General features: G+C 42.3%; 1 protein-coding gene across 3 annotated transcripts; it reads left to right on the forward strand.

The window, feature by feature from the left end:
* Window positions 1-547: 547 nt before the first annotated feature.
* On the forward strand, window positions 548-8,379 carry tlcd3bb (TLC domain containing 3Bb). 3 transcript variants are annotated; one of them, XM_005749256.2, is made up of 7 exons: window positions 548-1,101; window positions 2,313-2,515; window positions 2,840-2,923; window positions 4,243-4,468; window positions 5,092-5,187; window positions 6,129-6,238; window positions 6,376-8,379. In XM_005749256.2, exons 2-7 carry the CDS (start codon window positions 2,391-2,393, stop codon window positions 6,641-6,643), a joined length of 909 nt encoding a protein of 302 aa, XP_005749313.1. In that variant the 5' UTR covers window positions 548-1,101; window positions 2,313-2,390; the 3' UTR covers window positions 6,644-8,379. The 3 variants fall into 3 exon arrangements, with proteins under 3 accessions (XP_005749313.1, XP_005749315.1, XP_005749314.1); XM_005749258.2 differs by having other exon boundaries at window positions 548-907; XM_005749257.1 differs by lacking the exon at window positions 548-1,101 and adding an exon at window positions 1,140-1,645.
* Window positions 8,380-9,946: the final 1,567 nt, after the last annotated feature.

Raw genomic sequence — 9,946 nt, forward strand, 5'->3', positions numbered from 1 at the left:
TCTTTACAAATCTGTAATAAACCACAAAATATAAAGAGTAATTTCACGAGCCTAGTTAGGAAGGTCACTCATGTTTATAACCTTCATGGCAGATTGCTTTTGAATTTCACCTTGGCTTATGTTTGCGTTTTACACCGACAGCTGGCATGTGCATGTGTTGCACATACATATACACATTTGCTACCCAGCACCAACTGAGTAGTGTTAGACATGGATATCACTGCCAAGCCTGAACAAAGTAGCATTAATTGTCCCGTTATCTGCAAGCTTCCCTGGCAAGGTCTGCCAGGCAGGGCCGTGACCCTGTAAAGACACTAGGCATGTCTGATTATGTGCAGCTGAGGGCTGATAAGAGATACATTTATTGGCTGTTGCTGTTCACTTATAAACAATGACTCTACGGTTCAAAGATGTAGCCTGTACCACAGAGAATGGGGCTTTATTCTTTGTGCACATTTTCAGTGTTCTATATAAACAGATTAAAACGTCTGTGATTTTGAAAGAAGCAGAGTTAATATTTGCAAACTAAAAATCGAGCTGAAATAGATTGCTTCCCTACGTGGGATCCATTCAGCGTTTCAGTGCACAGAAAACAACAATTTGCAAAATGCGGTGCTGTGACTGGTGCAAATTTCTCGTCATGACATGAGATGCTGCCGCCCGGACCTGTAGGAAAGTAGCTGGCGCAGCAGTCCAACAGTGTTGAGTCAACGTTGCATCTGGGAGGCTGAGAGAGGAGAGGAGGCAGCGGCATCTCTGCTCTGCTGTGGCGAGACAGAGGAGATGACATAGCGACTGGACCAGCTACAGTCACTCTGACACCTGTACCCGACTGCGCCATTGTCTTTTGTCATCTGTTTAATTAGATACTGCTATTTCTGTCGCATGCTTCCCACCGATGCCCTCGGTGAGCTGCCCTCATACAGATTTTGATCTAAGTTGAGGCACGCTAGCGCTAGCTCGCTGCTGCTACCCTTCAACATTGAAGTGGTCACATAAACATGCGGATCATCGAGGCGGAGACCCCCGGGATACCTCTAAACGCTTTCAACAGGACACGACTTTCGACTGGCCGCTGACTGGACTCTGCAGAGTCGCCGTGTAAATGTTGCATAACAATTTCTTCCTCTATTCTAGACATGTGTAAACTCCAATCCGCTAGCCACGGTTAGCGCTTAACGGGGTCTGTTAGCTGCGCTGCTACTGCTACAAACAAATAACAAGCTAACGAAACAGTTTAACGCCACCGTGTCTTGCCCATGAATTAGCGAGAAAACACAGACGGGGACACAGTTGACGATTAGTATTTATGTGGAGGTGCTAGTATCTCTCTAACTGTTGTTGTGGATTGATGGATGGTGTCGGTTGCCAAGCCAGTGGTGACTAAAGTACCACAGCTAGCGCTAGCTAGCGTTTGTACTCATTGTTAGCGGGCGGTTGAGGGGTGCAGACAGTTGCTGTTGCCTGCCGCGGGATGGCATATAATGTTGGCTATATCGTTTTGTACACTGAGCATACATGCATACTGGCTGACCCAGTTTTTATCTTATTAGGACTTGGGAGAAGAAAACGGCAAATCCCGCTAACTCGCCTTGCCACTCTGCCGCTAGTTAGCTTAACTAGCTGTTAAATTTGAAGAGAAAACGTAAGTTAGCGTTTGCTCAGGAACAAGTAAATTTGACACGTGGGCTCCTTGAGTCTGCATCCCGTCAGAGCTTGGGCCAATTTAAAAATTAAAGGTTAACTGACTAGACTAGGCTGGGTCGCCAATGTTGTCAGCATAGCTTATTTGTATGTGAATCAAAAGCGTAACCTGTATCTGGTTATCCAGACAGGTTAACCTCGGCTAGCAGTGCTGCCAGAAGCTTTGAGCAGCAGTAGCATTACATGCAATGTCAATATTTTCGACGTTTGGGATTTTAAAAATAGCGCAATGCGTATTTTGCTAATGGACTTCAACTTTTAATGAGTCAGCTCCTCGACTATGTGCAAACTGTAAAAACCGCATAGTAAAACCACATGCTTTTATATGTATAGGTGTATATATATATGCATATAAATGCATATAGGTAAAACGGCATGTTGCACAAAGGCGTCTGCTCACTGACATCCTATCCCCGTGTAGTCTCTCAGCATTCAGTGCAGTGCACCCTTCCCTTACCTGAATCTTAGCTCTTCTTTGGCCTTTCAGTAGAAAAATCTATTCCCACCAATGGTAGTCTAGAATAGTATTTGCGACATGCTTACACCAGGGAATTATAGTGCGCTCAGTATGAGCCCTCATTCACTCTGTCATGTCTCGTGTTTTTCAGAGAGGTGAAAGAGCGACGGATCTCAAGGACCAGATTGCCTGCTGAACTTTTTGCCTCAACGACAGATCGCCAGGGAACATGCTGGCCATCCTAGCTGCTGGCTCTATTTTCTTTCCAGGCCTTTTCCTGCTGTCCAAACAATGCCTGAAGACCATTCCAGGACTGAGATGGAGCGAAGGGGACGCAGTGATTGTATCAGCTAGGTTAGCCCCTCTGAAATGCTTTTGAATTGCTGTGTTGTCTTATTTGCAGTAGATGTAGAAATGCCATCTAGAAACTCGACCCTCACTCTGTTTACCTTTTATGCCAACAGCATGCCCTCTAAAATTATAGCAAAGTGGTGCTTTTACTGCAGTGCGATCAAGGTTGTTTTAGACTAAACCTCTTATTTTTTTTATTTATTTTTTTGCGTAACAAGTGTGTCAGATTAATGTGGAAGCTATTATGTTTTTACAGGTACTTTGAGCTGTGTTATTTTGCACATTTTTAACATGTGTTAACTAGACAGTGAATGCTTGTCATTTCAGGTTGGTGTCCTCAATTCAGGCAGTCATGGCTTCCTCAGCAGGCTACATCATTGCCTCTTCCTGTGAAGACATCATTGAGGACCAGTAAGTCTATGAATACATTTCTGGAATATATTCTGTCACATTTGATCAGGCTTTGATATCATGATTGGTCATTTCCAGGTCTGTGTCTGGACTATGTATAGGCTCTCTGGTTTTCATGTTCTACATACAGATGAGGGACAGAGTTATTAATCCCTCTATTGAAATGCCCTTTAAAAAAAATTTTTTTTAAGTGTTTTCCAAGTGTTCTCAAACAGGACAAGGAATTTTTAACACAGCTTTTCCAAACATCCTAGTTTTACTTTGGATGCTTAAATGATTTCACTTTTCACTTTGTTGCTAAAAGCCAATACTGTATCCTTTTTGCTGGATAACAGCGTGCCGTTGTTTCTTCTTGCACATGTCTCGTGTAAATCCCAGGCAGTTGTTCTTTGGCGAAACTCTCAAGCCCCTCCAGATGCAAGGTCTTATAGCATGGACCTTGGTGTTCAGTTTGCCCTACAGATCTTTAGTGGGATTAAAGTAATGGCTCTGTGCAAGCCAGTCAGCAGCGGTCACTTAGTTCTTTACCGGGGCGATATATGTTTTTGGTTGTTGTCATGTTGGACGACAAAGGGACGACCCAGACCTAGTTTTACTGTTGAATGCTTGAAGTTTTATTTCAAAATCTTCCCATATCATTCATCAGATATCAAATATCGCCTTTATGATTCCTTCCACCTCAAGGACATCCTCAGTTCCAGATGCACAGAAGGAGCCCCACAACATAATACTCCCTCCACCACTTTTCAATGTATGGATTGTGTTCTTTGGGGTGAATGCCCCTCCCTTCTTTCTCTGAACAAAAGCAGCATTTCTCTGGCCAAAGAGCTCTAGTTTTGTCTCATCTGAGCCAAAGATGTGCCAGGTCATCATTAACATACTTCAATCTGGCTTGAACGATTCTCTTCTGCAGAAATGTAGTTTTTCTTGATATGAACCGCACAGTGCAGGGTTCCAGTGGTTGTCTTCTTTGACACTACAATCCATCTCATGCTTTGTGAGAATCAGCATTTGTTTTTCTTTTGTTTTTGACATAATACTTTTTTCAAGTGACAGCTCAAATCCTTGCCGAAAATTTTGACAAAAACTTTAAATGTCACAGGGGGGAGGGCCTAATAATTTTGTTCTCATCTGTATGTTTTAGGTGGGTTTTTCCAGTTAGTTTTTTCATTGCAGAGGGGGCAAGCTTTGTTTTATTAAGGGTTGTCATAGTTTATATAGCTAATTGTACTTAGCTCCAACTTGGCAGGCAAGCGCAGTATTAATGAAGTTGTGTTCTGACTGTTAGTGAAGCTGTCCCCCTCCTGTTATGCTTCCAGGCACTGGCTCACGAGCAGTTACATCATGTTCGCCGTTCCCTACTTTGTGTACGACATCTACGCCATGTTCATGTGCTACTGGTACAAGCTCCGGGTCAAAGGGCACGAGGAGGCCTCAGCGGCACCCCAGCACATGAGCTCGGCGCTGACCAGCTACTTGCGTCGCGAGTTCCTCATGGTGCTGCACCATGTTGTCATGGTCACCGTCTGCTTCCCCGTCTCTGTGGTAACTGTCATACATTGCTCTTTCTGTTGAGCACGGATCTGAGCAAAGCAAGAAAAGTATAGCAGTGAATTATCTACCCACACTCAGGTATTTTAGTCTTGTGAAAAGGTGCAGTGTACTTGTGGCAGAAGTGTTTCACGTTTTATTCCCAAAGCAAAACTTACTGTGTAGCACAAAAAGGATATAAAAGTCCAATTTAATAATGATTGTCTCATAAAGCAATTTATATGGTGTATATTGTATTTAATGTACTGTTAAGTCAAGGAAAAATAGCCCAGTGCCAAATAAGAACCTGATAATTCTCTGATTCTTCTTCTCTCATTTATAAACAAACTAAACTAAGCAGTAAGTTTTTTCCAGGTTTTAAAACTATGCCCTTGTTTTAATAGATTTAAAGTTATTCACTGTTCTGCAGCGTGTTCACTGTTCAGCTTCTAGAGGCATTAAAAAGCCGTCCACATTTGTCTGACAGAGTAGCGATTAAGTCTTCAAACTATTTCAGTTGACTAGCTAAACGTTCACTTCCAGAGAAGGGGTATTTTTATTGCAGATGTACTAACAAGTCCACAAAGGAACAAAGCGGTCTAGACAAATAATCAGCCTTCTTTTCCCTCTCTCCCTAGTTTTGGCGACAAGGAAAGGGCGATTATTTCCAGGGCATAATGTTCATGGCTGAGCTCAGCACTCCGTCTGTCTGCTTAGGAAAAATACTCATCCAGGTAAGCATCTGAGTTCAGCCTGTAGGAAGACTGAAGTGCATTTTTATTTTAATTTTTTTTGCATGTGCATGTGTCACACTAAAGTTCTCCTGCACTCTCTACTGTTTTTTTTTTTTTTTTCCCTTCTCCCTTTTTTAATTCATCGGAGAGTATATTTCCAGCCATTCCCAGCATGCAGCTTGTTCATGCCCAGCGGCTCCTGTCAGCTGCGTCTTACATGAACAGCTCTGTCAGAAACATCAGTCTTTAATTGGTAACACAGTCCGCTGCTGGAGTTGCACGTCCCCCCTGTATTTGTTTTTAGGTCTGTGTGTTTCAGTGTCTGCTTGTACTCCAAAGTGAGGCTCCCACAGCTGTTTGTCTCTGAACATAGCCCCTAGATTTACACTGGATGTTCAGCAGATACACTATCTGCATGTCCTTCTACCCTTTATCACTTAGCACCCTGGCTCTCCCATTCACAGTGCACATGGCAGTTTGATAAACAGCAAAAGCTGTGTCCTTAGACCTCCCTGCTTAAAGAAATAAATAAAAAAAAAAAACCTATGTAATACAAAAGGGTTCTTATTGGTGGGATGCCATGTAATTCTAGCATGTGAGATTAGTGAATGGGCACGAGGAAAAACCTCTTAGGCAGATGTGTGTTTGTGCTCTGTGTTATCTCACGAAAACAGGTTCAAGATAAAGCTTTAAGCTAATGAGGGTGTAAAAAAGGGCTGCTGCAGCATCTCCCTGCCCTCCCACCTTTCCTGTAGGAACCAACCAGTGTCCAGCCAGGAGCATTACACTGTGCTTTCCACCTCGTCTTGTTTAGATAGCATTAACAAATATAACAATATTAGAATTAACAGTATTACAGTCAAAGATTAACATCGGTGGCTTTCACCAAACTGTACCGCTTGCTTTTCTTTCTCCCTCTCTCTTTTTATTCCCGCTCTCAGTACAAACAGCAGCACACTCTCCTGCACAAAGTGAATGGGGCTCTTATGCTGATCACTTTTTTCATCTGTCGAGTCCTACTCTTCCCTTACCTCTACTACGTCTACGGAAGGTATGTCTTTCTTTCCGTCTCTGTTCTGCTGTCTGGCTGAACTCGGGTCAGTGACTTGCACAGCCACTAGAAAGGTTTGTGAGCGCACGTTTTACAACCCTGCAATTTTTTTTGTCTCCTCCCCGTTTTGGGTCCAGGTACGCATCCATTCCCTTCCACATGGTTCCGCTGACGGTGCCCTGGCACTGTAACCTCGGCGCTGCTCTGCTTATGGCGCCCCAGCTCTACTGGTTCTCCCTCATTTGCAGAGGCGCCCTGCGACTGTTCACGGGCACCTCCCGCTCGCAGAGGCCGCACCCGACCGCCGCCGCCGCTAAGGAGCTCCAGAGGGATGGCAACGCTCTGCCCCAGCCCGCCAACGGCTACAGCACGCTCCCCACAGAGCCCGAGCTGGCCACGCACTGAGAGGAGCGGTGTGGAGGGGAGGCTGGGGGCGGGGGAGGGAAAGAAGGCGAATGTACCAATGAGTATGTAAAGGAAGGAACGCTGCAAGGAGGAAAGCGAGACTTGAAACGAGCTGAGACGGTGGCCTCAGATTGTGCTGAAGTGCTTGTAGCCAGCAAAACAGTTAAACGCTTCAGCGGCTAGCCTTCAAGTACTTCAGCCTCTTAGTTTGTAGGAAACATAAAGGAAGTGTTGGCACGCTCAGTATTTAAGAGGTCTTCGGGCACTGTGACAGACAGGAACATGCACTGACTAGAGAGGAAGTTGCCTGGATGTACAGCAAGCATAGGTGGCCGTTTCCCCTCACGTAGATCAAATTCAGTCCTCTCTGCCTCCTGGAAGAGCAGGAAAATAGGAATGTATTATATTGTATGTTAGTATGTTCGCTGTAGATGGAAGGCCTAATTCAGTTTAGTAATGAAGAAGACCTTCAAAAAAGAAAAAAAAATCCCAGCTAAACAGTATTTTGACTTGTTAGTGTTTATTATCTGTATCCTCTATGTAGTCACTGTCACTCTAACAAAAATGTAACCGACCTGCAGACTGACTCATCTTTAGAACGGAGATAATCTCATACGACTGTATTCTGCTGCCTTATCCCTCCCTCCTGCTCCCCTCCCCCTGATTCTTTGCTGTTTCTTTATGTTTTAGTTTTTTAAAATATTATTATTTTTTACTCTCAAGAAAGAAGGAAGAGGCTTTCCCTCGGACAGAAAAATGTGATGGTTGTACATAGCAGATGTTTTAAAAAAAGAAGAAAAAGTCATTCCATGTCAGTATTAGGTCAGTGTTTATTTATTTTCTTAGGCTTTGTCCGACTTCTGCATCCGACATTTTTGACAGTTCGACGTTAAGACGGAAAGATTTCACAGTCTTACAGCTTAGTGAACGCAAACTACCCTCAGATATTTCCACAGTGGTCCTCGTTTCAGTGTAGATAAAGATTGTGTAGATTCCTTTTCATCACTATTATTATTATTATTATTATTATTATTATTTTTACATATAAGATGGTTACTTTTAATTGTTTGGTGTTGTACAACAGCACCAATTACTTTGCAGGAATATTTCACAAAGGGATCTGTGATGTTTGAGTGTTTCTAGCTCTGTTAGGGGGTCTCGTAATGTCAAAGTTTGAAGGGGAACAACAAAGACAAGGAAGCACATTTGTTACTTTTTTTTTTGCTGTTAAGTCTGTGAGTTAAGCCTTTCAGCCCTGTATGAAATGTTCCAATCATTTGAGCCACTGGTTCTATGAACCTTCTTCGAACAAACAAGCTTGTTTTGTATGATTTCATGTTTGTTTTAAGTAGCTACACTTTTCTGGAAATGGGTCAAGGAAACAAAACAGGAAAAAACAAAAAACTCAGACAGCTTAAAAACCATCAAAGACAGGGAAGTGTGTGCCAAAGCATCTGGAGAGCCATGGGCATGTTGAACACAGAATATCCATTCCCCTGTTCCATGACTTCATAAGGTACTGCTTCTTGACAATACTCAAAACATTTCAACTGATGTACTGTATATTCCACGAAATGCTTGTTATTTATTTGTAAGTATTTATTATTTATTTATTTATTTGGTTTGTGGTTTTGAATGCATATTTATGCATACATATTATACTCTATGCTTCTGAGCCTTATGTGAAGGCTGTATTGTTACTCAATCTTAGCTAAAATATACTTCTCTGTCCTGAACCTGTCTCGACTCTTTTTTTTTTTTTTTAAGCTTTTAGTACTTTTTAAAATCAGACTGATTGTGTAGCTCCATCACTAGGTAGGAATGAGCCAGTAGAGGGTGCCACAATCAGTGAAGTTGTGTGATTTTGAAAAGTTTATTCATTGTCACCACTGCAGCTCTGTACTTACAGCTTTCTTTACCCCCTGAAGGCCTACTCGGAGTAACCCTTGAAGCTGTTTTCTGAACTGAGACGTTTCTTTCATATTTGGGGCCTGTTTATAAAACAAAATGACTGGGTTTGCATCAGAGGTTAGTGAGGGTCAGTGAGGGTAGTCTCTGCCTGTGCAGCTACCCTTGGAAAAAAAACAAAACTGTTGTAATCAAATGTCTTATTTTCTCAAATATACAGAGGTATCAAATTATTAATGAGACCACATGAAGCAGATTTATGCATTTTTCTTTAAATTCTACGCCCTAATATCTATAATATTAGTCGTATAGTAGTTTAAATCAAACAGTCCAGATGTAATTGAAGTGCAGACTTGCAGCTTTAATGCAAATATTTCGCATTAAAGGGTTTGGAATTGCAACCATTTTTCTACAAACGTCCTCATTTTCAGAGTCTCAGACATAGTTTTGATGTGCAGATGAGGCGTGTTCTCATGTTATTTCATGACAAATGTTTCAAGCAAGAGATGTGGAGCTGATACCAAGTGCTGAAATTGAAATTGGAGACTGTTCAGTGGAACTGGCAATGTGAGCTCCAAAAATGAATGTGCACTAAAATATGGGAAGAGAAAAGTATGAAGAAGATAAGGAACAGCTTAGCATGTCTGCTAATTGAACCTGGTCTCTGGTGTTGATGGTGTGACTGCTGATAGGAGTAGAAGGATGATTTGTGAAGTGTGCAGCACTGTGCTCTGCTCAGATTCAGCTAAATACTCCATAATTGATAGGTGCTAATGAATAATGACCCAAAGCAAACTGCAAAAGCAACCCAAGAGTTTGATTTCAATGCAAAAGAGCATGCTTTGGAGTTTGGTAAGACAAAACTGATGACAAAGAGACAAGCAAGCAAGCAACTGAAGGTGGCTGCAGCAGAGGACTTAGAGGGAGGACACGCAGCATTCGGTGATGTCCATGAGTTGTAGACTTCAGGACTTCATTGACTGCAAACAATTTTCATCAAGTACTAAAAATAGTCCTTAAGTTTAAAGTTATATTAGTTTGTTCAATTACTTTTGTCAAAGCAGAATATTTGTAGAGCCTCAAAATTAAAGCTAAAAATCGGCACTTCAGTCATATTTTAATTGAAATGAAATGCTTTAAATTTCTTTGTACTTACAACATTAGCCTGCAGAGTTAGCACCTCATATTTATTGTTAGCGCCAAATCACAACAACAATCACCTTAAGGTGCTTTACATTGTAGGGTAAAGACCCTACAATAATAGGACCCCCCTTTTAAGCACTTGGGGACAGTGGGAAGGAAAAACTCCCATCAAACAGGAAGAAACCTCAGGCACAACAAGGCTCGGGAGGGGCAGCCATCCACCACAACTGGTTGAGGGTGAGGGGAGGGAAA

This window comes from Pundamilia nyererei, unplaced genomic scaffold (assembly GCF_000239375.1).
Source record: "Pundamilia nyererei isolate P.nyererei 1_Seehausen unplaced genomic scaffold, PunNye1.0 scaffold00240, whole genome shotgun sequence".
NCBI lineage: Eukaryota > Metazoa > Chordata > Actinopteri > Cichliformes > Cichlidae > Pundamilia > Pundamilia nyererei.

What these genes read in the sequence shown, in the direction of transcription:
- tlcd3bb (XM_005749256.2), top strand. Translation starts at nt 2,391, where the DNA reads ATGCTGGCCATCCTAGCTGCTGGCTCTATTTTCTTTCCAGGCCTTTTC. An exon ending in TCTGCTTCCCCGTCTCTGTG is followed by an intron (nt 4,469 to 5,091) that starts GTAACTGTCATA and finishes CTCTCTCCCTAG; the next exon opens with TTTTGGCGACAAGGAAAGGG. An exon ending in CTCTACTACGTCTACGGAAG is followed by an intron (nt 6,239 to 6,375) that starts GTATGTCTTTCT and finishes TTTTGGGTCCAG; the next exon opens with GTACGCATCCATTCCCTTCC.